Here is a 24,403-nt window from a genome sequence, read left to right on the forward strand (position 1 = left end):
AATGCATAGCAGCGGGAGAGTTAATGTCCTCATTGCTTTATTTTTAATTATAAAAATTATAAATATCCTTAGTAACAATGTCAAATGAGTACTTGTTTGGCAGTTGTTTGTCTTGTATAGTGTGTGTGTGTGTGTTTGTGTGTCTGTGTGTGTATACACATATATTCATTTTAGCTATGCTTTGAAACCATCCTACAAATAGCTACATTCATATGAAGCAATGCTCAGGAGGCTGAATGACTGCCTGTTACAACTGATCATTTGGAAGAAAAAAGGAAAGGAAGAAAAGAAGAAAGGAAGAAAGAAAGAAAGAAAGAAAGAAAGAAAGAAAGAAAGAAAGAAAGAAAGAAAGAAAAACTTCTAGTGTAAATAATACTACTTTTCTTATGCATTCTAAAAACTCCTCATATTCAAGAGTAAGTTTGCCTTACATATGTTTGTTTCAATTGACATGTTGTACATCTGGGAATACAGTATACCATCTAATTGAGAGTCTATGTATAATATATATGAGCAAGCTTCTTAAGGAAATAGAATGATAATGGAATTCCTGCTCCTGGCTGGGGAATGACTGTCCTTTGTTCTTGTCTGTGAAGGCATAGTATCTGACTTCACTTGATTTCCCTCTTTGCTTCTTCAGGCAGCTCACTCAATTCAGAGAAGTCAAAAATAAGTCTTCCTTTTGGGGATTGTCATTTGGCTAATGGGCCACAGTGTCATTTCTCAGGTTCTGTTCAGCGAGCATTACTAAAGGATTTTCTATGACTCAGATAGCTCCATGTGATTTTTTTTCCCCTTTCCTCTTCTCGACAGGTTCACGAGGCAGTCCCATGTTATAGTGAGTGCAATCAATATTCCTGGGTTGTAGAACACTGGTCTCCATGCAAGGTCAACAATGAGCTGAGATCCCCACGCTGTGGAAGAGGAACACAATCCAGAAGAATCAGGTGTGTGACCCTGAAGGGGAGGAGCATTTAGGCTCTTCAGAAAAACACCAGCTTTGTTATCCAGGTACATGATGATATCCACGTTCTCTGTGTTCACCCTCAAGAAACCGGGCAAGCAAATGCAGCCCTCCTACCATGTGAACAGTGGAGCAGTCTCTGCCATCTACCACCCACATCTTTACTACTTCCTAATTATACTGGAGCCAGTCCACATCATGGAACAGACCACGGTCCTCCACTGACTCCCAGCCAACCACTGCTAACAAATCAGGAGGTTCGAACTGCTTTGCCATTTCTCATTTCAGCACTGTGGCTGGAATACTTGATGGATCTTAATCTATTTGGGGATCCCATCACAAATTTAAGCCCTCCATGATTAGCCTCAGACACTAAAATTCAATGAGATCTGTGAATAATAGGTATACATTTTAACATAAAAAAGAATCTCTATAAAATAAATGTAAATTCTGGGTCACTCTGAGGAAGCTTGTCAAAGGATTTTTGTCCTATACATTAAATACTAGAAACAAAGAAACAAAAAACAAACAAACAAAAAAAACCTGTCCTATGCAAGAAGTTGCCAAATTGCTACATTTAGAAATACCTTGTAACCAAAGAACAATTGCCTTCCCACAAGGCATAATAACAATATATGTTATCATCTGGACAAGCAAAGGCTAGAATTCTGCTGCACCTTTACCAGTATGTAAAATAAAAAGAATGACTAGTGTCATCAATTACCCACCTGAATAGCACTGGCCATTCACATTTCAGATGTGGAAAACCCCACTACAAAATAATAATCAGTACCTGAGTTAGATAGCTGTCTGCCATGGTAACTGTTAGCTGGAAGCCTGTTGCTATGGTATGTTCCTTTGACTTGTGTTGGCCTTCAGGAAGCTTCATCATTCAATGATGCACGCTATAATAACTACTTTAACAGTGCCAATGCTTCAAAAACCTCAGAAAGGCACGGCAAAAGCATCGGCTGATGGCTGAAGTATAGAGATCCCTCTCAGTAGCCCAAGCACAATGCTAGCTAAGAACTCAACCTCCCTTTCCTGCTGCCCACTGCTCCTCCACGGGCTCCTTTGCTCAGGTTCTAGCAGACTTTGAGCTTTGACCACTTCTTTGTCAAAACCTCTGTCTTGTATCATAACCACACAATTGTGAAAAGTGACCTGCCAAGCAGGCTTATATATGAAGTTGAGGAATCCTTCTTCCTGTCCCTCTATGCAATTTTAAAAGGGAATCTCAGGGAATATAGAAAGCTTTAAGAGTGCAAATTGCTACTGACAGAAAGGAGGCATTCTGGTGGAGGAAAATATAGGAACCTAAGCTCCTGGCAGACAGACTTCTCAGCTCATGCATGCACAGTCCAATACCATAAAAACAGTACAACTAACAGATATTACTATGTGGCATGCTAACTCCACAAATCCATCTGTCACAGTTCTAAACCCTACCTCCTCATACTGGAACAGAGATAATGAGATCATGGGATAATAGGATAAATGGGATCAGGTAGTTAGAGAGAAGTGAAGCAGTATGCTCTGAGTAGTGTCTGTATGGGAAGGCAAGGTTGGGAGGTTAGACATGATAGTGTATTTGGGGGATAGAAGCAGACATTTGAGGACATCCTGAGCAACATGGGACCTATTCTACTATGCAAAATAAGATGTGGAGGGAGAGATAAGAATTTAGATACATGCAGAGGAAAGACTACGGGGAAAGAAGCAACCCACCAATAGTTTGTTGTACACTGTAGAACTAGGAGAAAATACATCTGTATGGACTGTGCTACCCTCTCATGATGTTTTTCTGCTTGCTATGGTGGCCCTAGCAGACCATTAGATGTTCACTGTTGATGTCACATGCAAATATATGAAGCAAATCTTCCAGGCATGTTGGACTATACACTATTATTGATTTTAGTAAGATGTAATTACAACAAATGATACATTATCTCTTTCCTTTCTTATAACTTCAGTGCTAGAATCCAATTCACAGTTCATTCTTAACTGTGAAAATTCTCAGTTCAACCTGTATTCATGATTAGTTGCTTCCTGTGTTCCAGACATGGCTCTAAGTAAAAGGGTAAGCAAGCAATATCCATTTCCTCTGTGAAAAGTAAAACTGTCACATAAACAGCCATATGTAAACATATAAGTTAATATATAATGACATGGCTTCTCTGCAAATGCCAAGAATGAAACCTAGGTGGGTTTGGAATTCCAGGGGTCCTGTTTTAGAGAGGGTGGTCAACAAAGGGGAATTGGGGCAGGAGCCTGAATAAAATGAGAAAACTGCTTGGATGTAAAGGAGAGTCCCCAGGGGAAGTAGCATATAACAGATGCTCACAGATGATGGGGGAATAATCAGATGTCCCACATGGCTGGTGCTGGTGTGAAAACTATGCTGTGTTCTCGAGGAAGGCAAAGGCAGGATATTATTCTAGCTGCAGCATGGAGCTATGATACTATGAAAGGCTAGGTGTGGAGGAGTGGTTCCATTTATATTTGTCCAAAAGAAGCTACACTTGGGTGGTACAGAAAAGATTCTAAAGGGTAGAGAAATTTGAATGCAAAGATGTAGGTTTGCGGTCATGGCAGAATTCCAGGTGACAGAGGCTGTCAAGTTAAATTTGGTTTAATAAATTGAAGATGATGAGAATGTCAAATAATTTAAGATAAATTTCAAAGCTACAGGACATAGGAAATGATGATTAAATGACCGTAGTATAGGAAAGAAAGAAATACAGAGATGACTGTGAACTGGCTGACCAACAGGGAGAATGGTGGTACTGTTTGTTGAGTTGGGAACTGTGGCAATCAGGCTTGACAGGAAAACAAGTTAGCTTTCAAACACATTAAATCTGAGAGATGATATTAACTTTCCAACTGAGCTATTATAGGCTGCTGTTCAGTGGAGAGATTAAGGTTATAAATTTCCTTGCCATTAGCTTATAAATTTGGTATATGTTGATAATGTTTTGAGCCCTGGGTAACTCCAACATTTATAAGTTAGTAAGATTCAAAGAGAACATTTCTAAAAATGAGACTGAGAAATATCCAGGAGAATAAGAAGAAAACAAAGGGAATAAGAAGGCACCCAAGAGAGTTTTTAAAGAAAGGAGCAGTAATCAATTGTCTCAAATGCCACTGAGTTGCCCGAGATAGGTGCTGACCGATGAATTTGGCCAATGGGGAATCTTTGGATGATTCTGATAAGAGGGCTATCTGCAATGACAATGGACACATGACCAAAGTGGTTCAAGATGTAATAGTGGAGGGGAGCAAAGGGCAGGGAATGTTGACAGCAAACAGAGAAAATGCCTAGAAGCAGTTTTGCAGTGTTTGAGTGAAGTGGGTGATTGCTGAAGGGGAGATAGGCAAGGAAATTGATGACAGGGGATATAATGGATTACTGCATGCCATCTGGGAACACCTTCAATTTCAGTCTTTTTAAATCTTTGCTTGTGGACCACTCAGAATCCCTAGCAATGCTTCTTCAATCATGAATGAAATAGATAATTCTAATAGCCAGTATTCTGGAGCACACTGAAAGGATTCTAGTGTGGCAAAGAGAAGGGTAGCCCCCAAAGATGCCTGCATTCTAATTCCTAGATTCTGATATGTGTTTTATATAGTTGTCAGGTAGGATTAAAGTGAAGAGCTTGCAGTGAGACAACAGTTCTAAGTTGTCTGGGTGAGCATAGTTTGTTCACAAGGGTCTTTAAAAATGGTTGAGGAGGCAAGAAAGAAATCTGAAGTCTGAGAAGCAAAAAACGTGTCCTTAGGATTGCATCTCTGGCCACCCCTGGCATTTGCACTCAGGTTCCAGGAAGCCTGTATTGGATATCTATCCTATGCAGTTGTAAGACAATATCTTTCCATTGATTAAACTACTAAGTGAGCGGTGATGTTATTTTCAGTAGGTAGACACCTACTGAAACTCCTGTTGATGAATACGTCGTTCATTGTGCTGAAAGTTCTCTAATCCAAGGGCATTTGGGAACCTTCTCCAGATACTAAACCTTCATTTACTTGCAGGGAGAAGAGAGGAACAATCCCTAGATTGTATGCACTGCAAGAGGACATCTGGGGGTCTAGACACCTCTTATACACATTTTCAAAAACCCTCTAGTGTTTCACCCCATCTTCACCCCGACAACCTATCCTCAAATACCTGGTACTACAAATGCTGGAATTATCGGTGGGATGTTTCTGTAATATAAATGTAGTTATTTTTATTATTGCCATTTGAAGGATTTCTGTGTGATATGGGGCACCTCATTTGTCACAAAGATCTGGTTCCATGATCCCAGCCATTGGAAAATGTATCTTCCCACACCTTGTTACTATGAACACAGTTTGTTCACCAGGGTCCATCAGAGTGGGAAGGAGAGAAGAGGAAGATGTGGCTACAATGGAAAATTATTCTTATCACCACCATTAATTATGCTTTGGTAGCAAATGCCTTGATTCCTTACTGATTTTGTGGTATTGGAAATGAAGAGAAATCAATGCCTATGGCCACTGGCTCTCACTAGCTAGAGGTCTTACTTCTCTTTCTCAGTGAAAGAAAGAACATCAGCTCCGTTTGGGTAGTCAAGAGAGACTTCCTATCTTTTGAAGTTTGTCCTAGGAAAAGCTCTGAGGCCATTCTATGGACCCTCTTTCTCCTACTGACTCCTAACTCAGAAGAAACACAAACCTAGATAGGGTGCTGCACCTCGCTTCCCTCTGCTGGAGACCTTATACTTCCAGTCTACTCACCAGGCGTTGTTACCTTCCTGTATGATATGGTTAGATTTTTATTACTTCAACTCATATAGCTTGTTCAATTTCTATGTCATTTCCAGAAGTTAGTTGTGTTTTTATTTTCTATTTTGATGTATTAAAAGGAACTTTTATAGTAAAAGATCACATCATTAGTGTAGGAAGCACCACAGGGCTTTAGGACATCCCTCTTAAAATGCAATGAGTACCCTGATATCTGACAGTTTAGACCAGCAAATGCCTTCTGCCAGTTCTTTCTACTTCAGGCTAGTCTCAAACAGCCCCCAAATCACAATCCTTGTGCCTCAGACTCCTAAGTCCTTAGATATTAAGTATATACCAGGATATTGCCATTTTTATCTTCATTAGAACAAAACACTCAAAATACAGCAGCTGTTTAATTTTCTCCTGCTTTTGTACCTCAGTGAACAGTAAGGCACTGTACCACAGTAAGCCCTCAAAATTATTAAGTAAATGCAGGCTATGCTCATAATTCTTTAGCATTTGAGAATTAATGCATTAGAAGTTCAAAGGCCACCCTGGAGTACCTTAGACAGACCTTGATTCAAAAAGTTGACTAAATCAATAAGTATTGACAAAGATAATTTCTGACATCTAGCAAAAGAGCCTGACAAATAGCTCTTTTTTTTTTTTAAATTTTGGAGGCAGGGTAAATTATAAATAGATTTCTAAGATACAAATATAGGTAAATGGACACACCATGGAAATATGAGTGGAAAGATTTTCAGAATGCTGGAATGTTTCTACAACCAAACCCAAAGTCAGAAACAAAATATTTCTAGTATTACTTATGTCCCTATTAGTCACTAACCATTCTTTTAAAAGTAACCTCTAATGTGACTCCACAAATTAGTATTGCTTCACATTAAACATCATATGAAAGAATCATCATAGAGTATGACAGCCTTTAATAGCATATCTGCGCCACCCAAGCTCTTTTGTGTACCAATAGTCCATGTGTTGTTGTACTTTACTGGATTTAATGGAATTTAGAACAGTGGATACAACTGTTATATGATACTGAACATTTGGTCTATTTCTAGCTTGGTTGTATATGAATACTGCCACTATAAGTATTTCCTGTTTGTGGTTGGTTTGGGTGAATTACGCACATTTCAAATTAAATGCCAGATTATGTGGGGCAGAAACACTCAGCCATTTTTTTTTAAATACTTTCCAACCAGCAATGGGAAATGATTTATAAGTCTCTGACATTTCTGCTAAATCTTAATATTGTCCATGTATTTTTACTTAAGCCATTTTGAATAGTACACTTGATTTAGATATGATTTATTTTTCATGTGTAATCAGAGCACAATGACAGATGACATCATATGTGTTTTGATTTATTTATTTATTCATTTGTTGTTATTTTTTATTAGATGTTTTCTTTATTTACAATATCTCCTTTCCTAGGTTACCCTCCAAAAAAGAAAACAATAAAATAAAACAAAAACTAAAACAATCCCCTGTTCTCTCCCCACTCCCCCAACATCATATGTATTTTATCTCCAAGTTTATGTTGATGCTTGGTTGATCATGCAGGTATAATGTATATCCTTAGGCTTCTGTTGGCTATGACGATGCTTGCACACTTCCCATTGATTGGTGGAAGCTGCATCCCACATAACTATGTGAAACTCAAATGCTTGTAACAATGACTACTTATTTTCCTGTCCCCTGTAATATGTGGAGTAAATATGGTGGTGTATGGGGAACTTTGAAGAGGTTTGCAAGATCCACAGAAAGTGTGAAGGTTCTGGCTGAAATAATATCATCTATTCAGTATTTAGAGAAACTTTCAAGATTTATGAATATTGAAGGAATATCCACTTGGTGCTAGACCTGGAATATCTACTTGGTGATAGATAGATAGATAGATAGATAGATAGATAGATAGATAGATAGATAGATAGATATAGATATAGATATTCTGGTCTCTGCAGAGTGGGTACTGCCTGAGACAGCCATTACCAATATTTCTGAGTTCTTTTACTTATCCTGTCAAGGGTTCCTTTTTGAGTTATTACTCAAGAAAAGACCATTGAATGGTGAAGATTGGGTTGTTGGTTTCTCTGGTGAGGACCTGGTTTCTCTGATGGTCCTAATTTAAATGTATCTATCTTTATTGCCACCACTGTCTAACAGGTGTGTGAGTACTGCTGACAGAGAAGTAGGGGCAGTGAACAGGAGCCTGTGCAACCAGGATGATGCTCCCCCAGAAACCCAGGCCTGTTCTCTTCTGTGTCCCAGTGACTGCGTCATGTCTGAGTGGGGAACATGGAGCAAATGCCCACAGGTAATTTCCTTTATTGATGCCTGAATCTTCCAGGGTTTCCTTCTCTGTTGTTCTCTACAAATTATAGCACAGCTCTTCAAGGCTCTCTTCTAGTGATGTGGGAAAGGAATATTTTCCAAGAACCGACTCATAACTTGAAGGGAAAGAAAAACAAATGAAAAATTGCAAATGAGTATGAGCATTAAAATACCATTGCCTCTTCCAAGGCATTTACATGGAGAACAGGAACAAGGAAAATAGCCTGTAATGATCATGCTGCGAGTCAACAGTGCACCATTTTTAAGGGGTCTTCTTTAGCACCAAATGACTCTCATTATAACATCTTGGTTCTGTTCCATTTTCCTCCTAGAAGTATCAATTTCCTCCTAAGCATTCAACCCCACTGTGCAATGCTGCCTCTATGCATGGCTCTGTATTTGCCTTTTGCTGATTTCCTAAGGATGACAAATTCTTCTTCCGATGTCCCTGCTTCTTCCAGAGCAGACAAAAAATTAAGACAAACCACTTGCCTCATTTTTCCTTAAAATGAAAACATAACAGCAATATGAAGAAATATTAAAATAATATGATTAAGATGGTATTTCCAGATGGTAAATTTTGATATTTTAAACTCATATTCCCGCTTGAAGATAGGGAGAGAAAAATACTAGAATGAGCTCCAGATATCGTGAAGAGAAAACTTGGAGGCATGAAATTAAACTGTTTTAAATGCCCTGCTGATGAAATGTGGAGCACACAGAGAAACCTTGCTATTACAATGTAGAGTATCTGTGATGTGAGTTAATGACTTACATTTCCATTTACTAGTTATTAATTCCTTACTAATGACTGTAACCTTTAAATGAGTTCTGATGTGTGTTATTTTTACTTGCTCGGTGGTTCTGGAGGCTGTGCAATGCTAAGATGTCTCGAGAGTAAAGCACTCGGCTGCACTGCTTCTCTTTACCAGCCCATCATCATCTATTTGTGAACAATTTAAATATAATGAAGGTTAAGACTTGAGGTCATGGATTTTGAGGCAGGCACAGGGAAGGGTTGTCACTTCACTCACCTGCCTACTTAAGTACTACTTACTGTTCGGTGACAGCTTCAGCTGAGAGTTGGAACAAAGTTCTCCATTTAACAAGTGCTGAGCCAACAAGAATTTTTCTGTCTGAGGAAGCCAGAGGTTTGGGGCTTGTATCATTAACTCACTTAATTTTGGAAGAATTGAGATGCAGTTGGGCTAAATACTTTTCTTACTTTAAAATGTACCGTTTATTTTAACAGGAAAGTGACTTAACTGTCTGCATAACATTCCCATGACTAGATACATATATTCCCGTATTAAGATGGACATTTACACAGACTTTATTAATCTCTATATGGTAAAATGAGCAGCCTGAGAAGGTTTAAGTAGAGGTAGAGGTCATGACCTTCCTTGTGTGTTCTACTTTACTCACAGGAGGTGCCAGTAAGTTCTAAGTGTTTTCTATGAAAATCTTGCTCTCAGGGCACACCATTTGGTGAGTTGGCTAAGTCCTCGGTTGCAGGAATAGTTCTAAGGTTGTTCTGGCATGGTTCTGCATTTGTTCCCTTGGGACAGCTATCATCTCTAAGGTCTCCCAAGTGTAATCATTCTGGTTTGGGGGGGCGGGGCGGTTAGAAACTAGAGATGGAGAAAATACTTTAACTTCCTCCCGTGCATCTTCAAGATGATATAGACAATTGTTTGCTTGTCGGTGTGAAATGAGAAGGCCGCTCCTTTAAAAGTGTCTGTCGCATTCCATGATGGTAGTAGTAATAGCCTTGACACCAGCAATAATAACTTGGAGCCGCCCCATGTGACCATCACTGTGATGGATGTATATAGCACTGTTTCATAACAACAGTGTTAGGATGTCAGATCCTCGCTGGTGCCCTCACCACTGGGAGCACGTCTTCTCTCACCCAGCATGCTTATCTCACTGAAAACAGAGACTTTGAATGGGGATGGGAATCAGAACTCAGAGCTGATTACTTCTCCTATGTCTAAGTACATCTCACAGTTATATCAAGTTGTCAGTTATATCAAGTTGTTATATCAAGTTATATCAAGTTGTTATTATCCTTGCATAATGCCCCCAGCATCCCCAGAGCTAATCAGTGCTGGCGAGGAAGACGAGTGTTGCAAAGACAGGATCATTGTGCCTAAAGTTTAATTGGCATTTGGATGCATACTTCCTGCGGAAGAGGAAACGAGTATTTCATAATTATCCCCTGTACCATGTGTTGATTTAACAGGTCTGTTCACTAAATTCTTCTTAATTGTCAGCAGTGTGACATACATTAATGGAACAAATTCCTAATTCTTCTTTCTCTTTCCATTCCACCAACATATGAATGGCCTCTGTCTGTCTGTCTGTCTTCAGGTACGATGCTGCCATGGTGATTTAAATTCTAGGTTACAGAGTCCTTGTCAGGGCCTGGGGACCATGGGAGCAACTGTGCGATGGTGTTTAGACAGGGAATGACATGTAAAGTTGAGGGTGTTTGTAATATAGTGCTGGTAGAGGAGAAGGAGCAGAAGCCTACGGTCTACCCTCTCATGGGTGGGAAACCAGAGGCCTGAAGTGGGGCATTTTTAAGCTCTGTAGGAAATACCTCTTCTTCCACACAAATAAGTTCCTATTCAATATAATACAAATAAAAAGACATTTGTTTCCTGAAATATGACTATTGTTTTATTTAATCAAAGTCCCCCAAAATAAAGCACTGGAGAGTTAATGATTTGGCTTACTGACCACCGTGCTCATTGCAAAGCAATGAGAAGAACAAAGAAAGCATTGTGTTAAAAATTGTTGCTGAGGCATGGAAAAAAAGGCTACAGGGGGAGAACGAGAGACTAACAGTGAGGTAAGAAAAAACCAAATTAGTCTAAGGAAGAATTGGAAAGAAATGAGGGCTCATATGTTTTACTATTTTATATGCTTGGGAGATGTTTGGTTCCCATGAAACATGTATATCACTTATTCTTTATTCCAATTGGCACTATTTTCTACAATGCTTTAATTTGAGAAGGATGCTTATAAGATTGTCCTTATTCACAGAAGAGCTTTCCTAGTAGTGTTGACCCTTGAAAAGCATTTTGGTATCATCACATTGCCTCTTGATGGTTTCCTTTTAAAAATATTTTTTTTATTTCTTGAAATTAAACATTACATTTTTTTCTTTTCCTTTTCCACCCCAACCCTTCACACACACACACACACACACACACACACACACACACACACACACACAGCTTGCTCTCAAATTCAAGGTCCCTACTTCTCTAATTGTTGATATATATAAATCTTACCTATTTGTGTATGATTCCAGGGCCAGCCACTTGGTACTGGATAATGTAGGATAAGCAGTTTGTGTGCAATTCCCTGGAGAATATACATTGTTTCTGTCATTATTCCTTAGCTAGCTGTAGTCCTTTGTCTAAGGTTGAGACCCCACAAGATTTCCCCTTCCACATTAGGATGTCTGCTGGTGTCATCTGCCTTCCAGTCTTATTTTGGCAGCCATACCAAAGCAACTTCATGGGTAGAGCTCCCCTGGCATTTCTAGGACACTAAATCTCAGAGCAAACTTCTCATTCCTTTGGTTCTTGAAAATCTTTCTGCTGCCTCGTCCATCATTGTCTCTGAGCCTCAGGTACAAGAGCTGTGTTGTAGGTGGATCAGATGGGCTGGGTACCACCACAGGGTCACTTGTACAGAGCATTTTGATCAGTTGTGGTTTTCGGCAGTGGTCTCCATCTATTGTCAGGAGACATTTATTTGATGGGGAGAAGGTCTTTTATATGTGTATAACAAATATATGCATTTTTTAAGTTCATATAGTCAAACAAATTCATATGTATATACTTTCCCTTTATTTATTACACATTTTGCCTTCTAGCTAGTTCAGTTTTCTTCTTTTCCCTATCCTATATCCCTCTTGAATAGCCTTCGAATCCCACATTTTTCTAACAGGTTTATCAATTTCTTTATTCATCTCCTTTATATATGTGAAACTATTCGGGTGGTGATTTATCTACCCTACAAATCTCTGCAGAAGTTTTCCATGGGGTGATACAGACTTTCTATTTATGGATGCCCTTGGAGGTTTGCCAGAGGAATCTTCTAAGAAATAAATATTGACAGGAGAAAGTAAAGGTCCTGCTGATGATTATCAACCTGCGTCATTTTCTGCAGAAGCAAGACTGAAAAGTTCCTCGAGAAATATGGCTAAGGCTTAGCAAACCCGAATGAACTTTAATTGATCTCCCTCCAGCTGGGTACCAGAGCAGGGTTAGATACAGGTAGATAGATAGATAGATAGATAGATAGATAGATAGATAGATAGATAGATAGATAGATAGATAGATAGATAGATGTCTCCTTCCCTCAGCCAGAGGGAACCAGGCACTCACCAAAGGCTAGTTCAAAAGACTCATGATCAAAGACTAACATCTGAGTATTGTCACCAGGACAACCTCCAACAAATGTCACAGGGGGGAAGGTTTGCAAGGAAACTGCACTGGGCATAAATGTAATGAAATTAGAATTTTATCACTGACTTAGTACTGTGCATAATGTACCTCTACCCTTGCCCTCTTTTTCTGACCCTGCTTAAGTGCCTCATCCTCCAGTGCAAGCCAGTGCAAAGCACTGTTCCTTCAAGTAGGCTCTGCTTAAAAGACACAGAGAAATGGGTGCCTATTTTCTAAGAATTGATCCATTTCTTTTATATTCCCAGTGCTCTGGCGTGACTTGGAGGAAGGAAGTCTGTGAGCTTTGAGGTTTCATTATAGATGACACTTAGCAGCATTTCTGCAAGCTCCATTTCGGGAACTACTTTGCCCAGTGGCTGGTGCTCCAAGCATTTTCTTGGCCTTCCCTAACCTTCTTTAACAAGAGATGTTGGTCTCTGGAGTACATGTATAACGACCGAGATCCTTGGGATGCCCAATGTTTTTCTTTGACTCAAAACTAGGGGAGAATAATGGCAATTTCCTATCATCTCAGCTGTGAATTCTGGGTTCTTCTAAACTGATACTGGTCCAACTCAGCCAAAGACAACAGGGCTGGGATTGGTGGTGGTGGTTTGCTGTTGTTATTGTTTGTTTGCTTGCTTGCTTGCTTGCTTGTTTTGCCCCGGTACACTGAAGTTTAATATCACTTAAGAACCAGGCTGGTTTCCAGAGCCACATGGGAAGAATGTTCTTGCTGAATCTAACTCACTTCATGCATTGGAGCAGAAAAACAAGAGCTCAATAAAAACATTTTATAGCAACTCCTGTTTATAAATTTAATATAACTGTTACTCTCTTTAATACAGTCTGATCTCTTTGATTCTCAATATTATTAACTTGTAATACTGACAGGGGGTATATAGTCTAAGAGCTCTCTTTCTCTCCCTCTTCTCTGCCTCTTTACATGCTAATATTGCTCCATCCATCTATCCATCCATCTATCTATCTATCTATCTATCTATCTATCTATCTATCTACCTACCTACCTACCTATCGACCTACCTACATATATCTTTATCTCTCTGGACAACAGTAGGCATGAAATTTATATTTTCTTGAATGAGTACTTAGCATGAACTGCAATGAGTATTTATGATGTATTTTATGCCATTTCACAAGTTTTGTATAGCTGTGGTTTAAAAAGGCAGTCCCTTCATCGCAAGTGCATTGCATTTTAAAATAGAACACTTGGTCTTCTGAAACTTCTTTTAGTGTCTGCATCATGCAATTGAAATGGGACACTTTTGTGATGTATTTCTCTAAGTGGCTTGATTTAATTTCTCCTCTTGGGCATTGATGTTACAAATTTGGCATCTTTGTGCTATATAATAAACTGCATTTCCACATGTTTGAGACAATGAGTGGAGCTCAGGGAATGTGATACTTCATGGGAAACCCAGAAGCTTTGACTGGTGATGGGTACCATTTTCTCAGTTGTTCTCAATATGATGAGTCTAGACAAGACTGGAGTCTCCCTCTGAGCGTACTATGCAGTTATTTCTGATACATGTTTAAAATCCCCTGGAAAATGCTGTCTCTCTGTGTGTAAAGGCATTGGCTTTCCTTTAGTCTCACAAGATTTTTCTCCGTATGTCTCATACTCATGCAGTTTTATCGGGAATTTGTTTTAGTGATTTAATCTTCAATGAATCTAATTTTTAGATTCTTGTTTTCTAATATATTGAGCTCTTTCTTATATTCATCCTATTTTTCTTGAGCTTCAGTGTAGACATTTCCTAACTAGAGTATGGTGCTTTTTAAATGCCTTCACAGTATAGTATAGTGATGAAGGTTTTGATTTACCCGTGACAACATTTGAGCATGGCAGCCCTAGCTGGGTGATTCAGGTCTGATTCTGACCTGTAATTGGATGCTCAGTGCTATAACTGTCACTATTGTCACAAAGTCCTCTACCACACAGATATCCTTTCCTGGACAGTTTTACAAAGTGGAGGCCAGTTTTTAAATTTCAAAAAAATTTCTAATTGCTTAAGCATTAATTTAATAATATTCATTTACTTCTTAATATATAGATATAGATGTTGACATAGATAGATAGATAGATAGATAGATAGATAGATAGATAGATAGATAGACAGACAGACAGGTAGATGGGGGATTGTATATGTGTGTTCCTATAAAAGATTGCTGCTTGATTCAATTTTGATAAAGTTACATAGTTTCTGGCCAAAATTATTGTTTTTGTGAGGGTACATTTATATTGAAATTTTCAACTCCATTTGTTATATTTTTCAATATCCTTGAGTCATTATTTGCCATTAGCAAATTGAGAAGTTATAGATGCCTGCCATCTATGAAAGAACACTATGACATTTATGTTTCCATCAAATCTTCCTGCTATTACGACAAGCCACCCCTACATTTTGGTACCATGCAATAAAGTTTACCAACGCTGGCCTCTGCAAGGTTCTGCTGATAGATTTTACATCAGAACTTTCCCTTAGACTCATCTAATAAATGGTGTCACTTTCTTCTTCCTGTTCATATGCATTTTCTGGGTTTTTTTCACCATATTTCTTTTTATTTTTTTCTCTGACTTTCTTCTAAGGAAACCATATTGTGTTCTCAACTGGTTTATATACAGTAATGGTTATCTTCATTTCCATAAAAATATAGAATATAGATTCTACACACATAGTTCTCTGCATACAAATGTGAGAGACTTTGAATTAGGACCAAAATCATGAATTATGAATTAAAGCCACAACTTGCATTATTTCTTCTCTACCACAAACTTATCTTTACGAATGCAACCTATAACTAGGGACGTAGATGGCTATATTTTCACCTTCTGTTTTACATAACTCGTATTTACCAGTATGTTTGGAAAATTCTCCATTTATTTCATTTTGGTGAGATATTCATTATCATGTATATTGCATTTATGAACATCCACTCTAAGCAAGCTGGAATAATGCCTTGAATATATGTTTGCTTGGCTGTGACAAATTCCAAGTTCAAACGCGTTAGAGTATTTGAAGACCATGACTTTAATTTTGCAATCACAGCTCGCACTATGGGATGCATCCTTATCCAGATTCATTTTTCTGTTACGGAATATGCTAAGGTTTATGGTTTTATAAACGTGTAATGATTTTAATCCTAGGAAATGTTAAACTTCTGAATTTTTGTACTTTGTATTTATCTTATTAGCCATCAAACACATGAAAATATAAGCCAATTTCTACTCACTCCAGCATCTTTGATGTGACTTTTCAGTTTCCACACAGAGTTTCTCATCCACATTTAGCCATTATTCTTACTTCTACATCCATGAAATTTGCCTGCTTTGAACTTCCTGAAACTTTATGTAACATAAACATAAAACATAACTTTATGTAACATAAACATAAAAGGGTATGTTGATTTCATTAGTTGACATTATATCTAGGTGTTTACATTTAAGGAATCACATAGTACTTTTATGTTTTACTTCTTTGGTTTAACAGTGTTTATGAGATTCATGATTGTTGTTAGAAGGTCAAGGTTCTTTTGGTGCTCGAGTGAGGGACATAGCAGCATTTCTTTATGTGTTTCTCATTAAAGGACATCTGTGTCATCTTTAACTTGGGGGTATGGCTACAGTGGTCACAGTAAGTGTACTATAAGAGTCAAAGCTATGCAGCCATTTCTCATTAGCCCATATTTAGTGAGTGGTATAGCCTTGCCAAAGGATAGGTACACATTTATTATTAGGGTTCTTCAAGCATCATTAACTCTCTTATTTTAAAAAGTGATTATGAAGTAATTTATTTTATTTTTAATAACTCAATTGTTTGTTGATTAAAAAAATTTTGCACACAAAGAAGTATTTTCCTAACCTGAGGCCATGAAAACATCCTTACATGTTTCTTTAAGTTTTGTAGGATTACCTTACACATTTAAATCTGTGTTTCAGGTCATGTACTCATTTGTGTTCAGTGTGTATATGCAGTGTGTGTGTGTGTGTGTGTGTGTGTGTGTGTGTGTGTGTGTGTATGTGTGTGTGTGTGTGTTTATGTGTGTGTTTATGTGTGTGTTTATGTGTGTCTATGTGTTTGTACTGGTTAACTGCTTCCAAGACATCTTGAGCTAACAACCCACTGTGAATTATTTATATAGGAAATGTTCACAATGCCCAGGAAAAACATGGACAGAGGTAAATTAGGATGAAATTAAATGAAATCAAAGTTTTAGATGAGTCCTAGATGGACTGTGATCTTGACAGAACCTCAGAGCCACCACTACATCACAGAATTCCACCTCCTAGGGGAACAGTCAGGTGTCTTCTGTAGCACTTGACTAGTCATGGCCATGCCTAGGTGGTTGGTAAAACTAGTAAGTACTTCCAAATCTACTGTAAAGGGTGAGATTAGTTCCTGTGGTAATCACTGGACAGACCTGGGCACAGGTCATCAGCAACAAGTCAGGCAGAGATGCACAAAAGATGCTCAGAATTGTGGTAGCATCCAAATTGCTACCACAAATCTGCCGAGGCTTCAAGCACGTCTTCTATAGGCTCATTACTCCATATTCTCAAACAGCCATTTTCCTGAACACCATTTGACAGGATCCTCCAACTAAAATGTTGCCTTCAGGGACCAACAACTGAGGACTTACAAATGGACTGTTCCTAACCAATTGATTGATTATTCAACCATATACACACTAATATTATATTGCCTTAATCACTGGAGATTGAGAGAGTCTCAAAAGCTAATGATAGGAATTATCTGGTTTTTTTTTTAATTCTTCAAGTGTATCATAACTATTATATATCTGCATTTCAGAGAAATGTTAGAGTTGAAGTGCTAATGTCTGACAATAAATTTATTGAGTTTTGATGGATAGTACATGGAGTCTATAGATCAATGTTGACAAGAGTACTATCTTATAAATAGCACACAGTGTGGAATGCTATTGCCAGGGTCTTTTAGCAGTACTTTGTAGCTTTCATTAAAGAGGCTATGTATCTCTTCATCTATTACTGTGTTTGCATGTTTTTAATATTGCTACAGGTAAAATTGTATTGCTATTTTCATTTTCTCATTGTTGACTCATATTGTACAGACATTCAATTAATTTTAAAGCACTAACCTTATATATCACCACCACCGTGCTAGATTTACCTAATGCAAAAATTATTCTGTGGGAACATCTTTCCAGTCCTATAGATGGACTCATTCCTTTGTGATATTTCACAATGCTAATTTGTACATGGTCTTAAAAGTCAAACCTTCTCTTTGCTGTACTTCTAGTTCACCTATCAATTTCAACGTGACTGTCTGTAGTTACAAAACTCATGGAAATGATTCCTCTTCATTGTATATCCATCTTTCAAAGTCTCTCGATCCCCCCTGTGTCTTCACATAGTCAGTAATGCCAAAATGCCCATTGTCCATCACATTTTTGGCATATAAACAACTAGGTGGCCATCCTAGGCACCAAAATGTAGATGTTTTCCCAAGGGATAGGAATAGGGAGAAACACAGAAAAATTATCCCTAGATTTCTTCAATTTGGTTGTTTTGTTTATACAACTCTTAGTCAACTTCTGTTTAGGTTCAAACGTCTTCAACTATCCATCTCAGAAGTTTAATTCCTCATTTACTATGCTGAACCTTAAGTTTTGGGAATGCTCAGTTATCATTTTGAACAGAAAATGAACTAATATTTAGTTACTTGCATTGTTTGGGGTATAATTTAAGGAATATGCATATATATGTATATATATGCATATATACATATAACTTTTGAGATATTTATGAAATTAATTACTCATTATTAAATAATTGGTATCTTAATGAAGAAAAAAACAAATCATGTAAAGGATCAGACAGGAGGCTAAAGAAGCTACTGAGGTATAAAGAAAACAATAAAAAACATTAAAGATACCAAAAGATGCCTGAAAAAAACTGTTACCTTACAATAGTAGAGAACACATGGAAATCAGCACAGGAAAACCCCAGAGGTAGGCTGGGATTGCCTTACCAGTGAAGGATGCTGCTCTTAATAAGCAACTGGAATCATTTATATTTATGTGTCTTGAAAATTGTCCTTTTCATCCAGATTTTCCAATTTAGTTGAGTATAATTTTTTTGCAGTAGGATCTAATGATTTTTGAATTTCCATGGTCTCCCTTTTCATTTCTGATTTAATTAATTTGAATACTGTCTCTATGTCCTCTGGTAAGTCTGGCTAAGGGTTTATCTCTTCTGTTGATTTTCTCAAAGAACCAGCTCCTGGTTTGGTTGATTCTTTGTAAAGTTCTTTTTGTTTCTATTTGGGTTCTCCAGCATGCAGATTCTTTATCCCTTAAGACACAGTCTTCAGCCTCCACATAAAACCAGACACACTGAAAGTTATAGAGGAGAAAGTGGAGAAGAGCCTCGAGTACATGGGCACAGGAGAAAATTCCTGAACAGAACACCAGTGGCTTGTGCTATAAGATTAAGAATCAACAAATGGGACTTCATAAAATTGCAAAGCTTCTGCAAGGCAAAGGACACTGTCAATAAGACAAAACACCAACCAACAGATTGGGAAAAGACCTTTACCAAGCCTACATCCAATAGAGGGCTAATATCCAATATATTCAAAGAACTCTAGAAATTAGATTCCAGAGAACCCTATTTTAAAAATGGGGTACAGAGCTCAACAAAGAATTTTCAACTGTGGAATATCGAATGGCCAAGAAGCACCTAAAAAAATGTTCAGCATCCTTAGTCATCAGGGAAATGCAAATCAAAACAACCCTGAGATTCTACCTCACACCAGTCAGAATGGTTAAAATCAAAAACTCAGCAACAGCTTTGCAGATGCTGGTGAGGATGTGGAGAAAGAGGAACACTCCTTCATTGCTGGTGAGATTGCAAGCTGGTACAACTACTCTGGAAATCAGTTTGGCAGTTCCTCAGAAAATTGGACATAGTACTACCTGAGGACCCAGCTATACCACTCTTGGGCATATACCCAGAAGATATTCCAACATGTAATAAGGACACATGCTCCACTATGTTCATAGCAGCCTTATATATAATAGCCAGAAGCTGGAAACAATCCAGATGTCCTTCAACAGAGGATGATACTGAAAATGTGGTACATTTATACAACGGAGTACTACTCAGTTAAAACAATACTACAGTACTACTCATTAAAAACAATGACTTCATGAAATCCTTAGGCAAATGGATAAAACTAGAAAATACCATCCTGAGTGAAGTAACCCAATCAGAAAAGAAAATACATGATATACAGTCACTGATAAGTGGATAGTAGCCCAAAAGCTCCAAATAACCAGGATATAATTCACAGAGCACATGAAACTCAATAAGAAGGAAGACCAAAGTGTGGGTGCTTCAGTCCTTCTTAGAAAGGGAACAAAATACTCACAGGAGCAAATATGGAGATAAAGTGTACAGCAGAGACTAAAAGAAAGGCCACCCAGAGACTGTCCCACCTGAGAATTCATCCCATATACAGTTACCAAACCCAAACACTATGTGGATGCCAACAAGTGCATGCTGAAAGGAGCCTGATATGACTGTCGCCTGAGAGGCCCTGCCAGAGCCTAACAAACACAGAGGCAGATGTTAGCAACTAACCATTGACTGAGTGCAGGGTCTCCAGTAGAGGAGTTAGAGAAGGGATTGAAAGAGTTGAGAGGGTTTGCATCCCCATAGGAAGATCAACAATAGTAACAATCCAGACCCCCCCAGAACTCCCAGGGATTAAGCCATCAACAATGAGTACATGTGGCTCCAGCTGCATATGTAGCAGGGGATGGCCTATTCATGCACCGATGGAAGGAGAGGTCATTAATCCTATGAAGGCTTGATAGATGCCCCAGTGTAGGAGAATCCAGGGTGGGTAAGTGGGAGTGGGTGGGTGGGTGGAGGAACACCCTCATAGAAGCAAGGGGAGGGAAGATGTGATAGGATGTTTCTGGGAGGGAGGGAAATAGTGAAAGGGGATAACATTTGAAATGAAAATAAAGAAAATATCCAGGCAGTGGTGGTGCACACCTTTAATCCCAGCACTTGAGAGGCAGAGGCAGGAGGATTTCTGAGTTTGAGGTTTGAGGACAGCCTGCTCTACAGAGTGAGTTCTAAGACAGCCAGAGCTACATAGAAAAACCCTGTCTCAAAAAAACATACAAAAACAAAAAACAAAAAACAAAAAAGAAAATAACCAATAAATAAAAATAAGATATCTTCATGAGATAAATTATAATATCTGATAATTTATATTTTAATAGATGTTAAAACCTACCCCAAATATAGGTCATGTGCATATCTGTATCAATGTATAAAATATCACAATTTTTTTTTGGTTTTTTAGAGACAGGGTTTTTCTGTATATCCCTGGCGGTCCTGGAACTTACTCTGTAGACCAGGCGGGCCTCAAACTCCTGGGATTAAAGGCATGTATCACCACCACCCGACACCAAATATCACAATCTTAATATCTACTTTATATATAAAAGTGTCTAAAAATTATCAAATACAAGTTCAAATTATGAAAAAAGAAAGAAAGAAAGAAAGAAAGAAAGAAAGAAAGAAAGAAAGAAAGAAAGAATCCTCCTATATTGTCAAAGTCCTATATAATTGAGTTAGGATTTCTTGGTTCCTATGTCTATCAGGCCAGAGGGAAGGCACTGGCTGTCGGAGCTAGATGTCAGAATCTCTAAAACAAAAAGTTCAATGAACAAAACAACTCAGGCTTTTTTTTCAGAACAGAGTCTGCCGTGCACTTAGCAAGACTCACGGGGATGTCATACCAAGAACCAGCTTGTGGAGCCCTGAAGACATTGTGTGAATACAAAGAAAAAGGCATCCAATGTCCAAGAGACAAGAGAACATATAACCTGCAGCTGGAGGCTCCCAGGACAAAGGAGAAGCAGATAGGAAAAGGTCTATTTTTACATATGATTCACTTCGGGAAAACACAGTTGTCCAAATGTGTAGAAAAGAAATATGCTCTACACAGTAGCCTGGAGGAAGATTGCAAAAGACTCGCAGTTTTGTTGCTTCTAATTTAGTCTAATTGAAGTTACACTGTTTACTGTTAAAATATGAACCACTAGAACCACGGCCTAGTGTGGCAGCATATGGCTCTGATTCCAGCTCAGGCAGGAGGAGCACCAGTTCAAAGCACAGTTCTTTAGTGCTCCCTACTCAACAGGTTCCTGAGATGTGTAGACAATGGAACACAAAGCTGCTGGTGCGTCAGCTTGGAGGTCCCTGCCCATCTTCCTCCCTCTCTCATCCACTCACTCTCCTTCCCTGAATATGTCAGTTATTTTAGGACCCAAAGGATGGAGGATTTAATGAGATGCACAGTTCTGAGGGGATTCAATCCGTCCCCGTCAAAACAGCAAAAGCTGATCCCTAGTCAGGAATCAGAGAATAGACAGGAGATGGGACTGACTTTGGAAACCTCAAAGCCTGTCTCCAATGATGTACCTCCTCTAGTGAGGTTCCTTCTTCTAGTAGCCCACGGCCTTCCCAAACGGTACCACCAGGTGAAAACCAAAGATTCAAAATTCAAGCCTGGCGGGTTGGGGGCGGGGGGGGGGGTACCAGTGTCCAGCCCTTTCTCAAAACTGCTAGCTCTCTTTCATAGGACCTCATACTTCCCAACAAGCACAGATGAAGAGTTTTATAACAATGCACCAAAGCCAAGAATGTGATTTTTGTTTTTATCCTGTGAGCCAGCAGAATGCACATTTGTTCAATGGTACGACAATGCCAGCTTTTTCTGAATATCCAACTTGTTAGGAGAGCCCCAAGAGTTTGAATCAGGTCATGCAGCTGTAGCTGAGAAATCTACAGAGCAAGATCTGGAATAAAACACAGCTACCTCATCATGCTTCCGCAAAGTCCCCGCAAGGAAGATGGCTTCTCCAGCTTCTCCAGCTCAGAGGTTCTTTACCTCTTAGGATGCAGGCTTCAGCCATGGGCCTCAGACCCTTCCCTCAGCCCACAGACTGAAGTGATTGTAGAACTGCTGGTGAACATTTACATTGGCTTGGACAGTAAGTGGGCATGGAAGCATTTATTAGACAGTTACAACTGTTCCAAACCCACTAGAGACACTTTAGTTTAAGGGCGGCACATTTCCCTGTAAATGGCTTGTTGTGAATAATGCAAATGTGCAGCCCTGAGAATAAATTAAATACATTTCCAGACACTGAGAATGTTCTAGAACAGGCCTTCTGTAAATCACTTGAATAGCATTTATAGATTACTCTGCTCTGTCTGGGCCAAGCTTGTAAATATCTGTCTAACTCATAACCCTGTGATTTGCAACCCTCTGAAGAAAACCTTACAGAATGCTCTCCTGTTCCTTCCCTCTCCCTCTCTTCATAGAATATTGACAAGTATCTTGCTAAAGAAAAAAATTTGAATGTTTCTATAAAGCAGACCTTTCTTAATAAAAGCTACATAATTCAGTGTTTAACAAGAAAGGCTCAACCAAAGCCAAAAGGCATATGGCATACTCTCGGTGCACATGGCTGCCTCACCCTCCAAGCATTTTTCTTCCTTTTTTCTCTGCCAAGCTGTCATTGGAGCACCCAGAAATTTCCACCAGGCTTTGGCAACAGACAGTCACAATCTCCCAATGCTCTCAGCTTCCTGATTGGTCTTTGTATTCTCCTCTAACTGTCCTTTCTCCCCATATGCCTCTTTCTTTGCCTTCCTCTCATCCACATACACACACCACTATCCCACCCCCTACACACACACACACACACACACACACACACACACACACACACCACTTATTTTTCAGGAATCAGTATGGGCACATTTTGCTCTTTAATTCCCATCCATTTCACTAGGTATAAAAATTTGTCAGAGGCAAAAATGATCATTCAGTTTTGGGAGAATCTCAGTGATGAGTTTCAGGATGTCTTTTAAATCAAAAGCCACATCTCCTACTGTGCCCAGGGGTACATATATTATTTCATTTAATGCTCAACCCAAAGCATGTTTAGCTCCTTTCTTCATTGGTAAGTAAAGGAAATGACGCAGAAGTAAAATAACAAATCAAAGATGACACTGTTAGCTGCAGATCCAATATTTGAGATTAAGCCTAATTCAAAAGCATACATCTGTGTTCCTTCACATTCACCTGCTTGCAAATGTAGTAAGCTATTATAATCTGGTGCAAAGTCTCCCTTCCTATGCAACTGAGTGCTCTGAAGTTCACACCTGTGAGCTGGGTTTTGGTTTTCAATCCTATAGTGGGCTGCTCCCTCCTTAGTGGTCTGATTGAGGATCTTCTAGTTTTAGAGAACACTCATTCTAAGCCTCTTGAGGGAAAATCATCCCAATGATCTTCAATGCCATTTCTAGGCTACATGGAGAGGAAGAAGAGATAACTTGTAATTGGGGGAGGGGGAGTCCGGATACTTCTCACCCTGAGATCTTGCTTCTGCTGGCATCACTCTGTAGGCTTAGTTTTTTTTTTTTTAAAACCTATTTTAATAAAGGTTCTTAAATGCTTCCACCTCCCTTCTAGCCCAACAACCAAACATAGGGGGAAAAGATAGTTAGTAGGACAAGGGAGATGTAGACCTGTTTAGAAGTAGTTCTTTGGGGGCAATTCCAGTCTTCATTGTCAGGATATCAACAGTTCAGTCCAGAACACCAAACATTAATCCATTCCATCCAGAAGAAATTGTGAGGCTCTGCCAAATTGAGTCTGCAGAAGTGGCAAGAAGATGCTGTAATACAGTGAGAAGTTCTTTGGTGTGTTTCTCTCTGTGAAGTCATGACAAGAGAAGATCTGTGAAGATCAGAAAAACACTGCAAAGAGAACCAATG

The 24,403-nt window shown here is 38.8% G+C and overlaps 1 protein-coding gene across 2 annotated transcripts in view; it reads left to right on the plus strand.

Annotated features, from left to right (window-relative positions):
* The window catches only part of Thsd7b (thrombospondin type 1 domain containing 7B), an 895,860-nt gene that overhangs the window by 787,193 nt on the left and 84,264 nt on the right, over window positions 1-24,403 (plus strand). For both annotated transcript variants that reach the window (XM_031381328.1, XM_031381317.1), the window contains 2 exons: window positions 814-947; window positions 7,898-8,048. In XM_031381328.1, coding sequence (XP_031237188.1) covers window positions 814-947; window positions 7,898-8,048 — 285 coding nt within the window. The remainder of the gene's footprint in view (window positions 1-813; window positions 948-7,897; window positions 8,049-24,403) is intronic.

Source organism: Mastomys coucha, unplaced genomic scaffold (genome assembly GCF_008632895.1).
Source record: "Mastomys coucha isolate ucsf_1 unplaced genomic scaffold, UCSF_Mcou_1 pScaffold1, whole genome shotgun sequence".
NCBI classification, from domain to species: domain Eukaryota; kingdom Metazoa; phylum Chordata; class Mammalia; order Rodentia; family Muridae; genus Mastomys; species Mastomys coucha.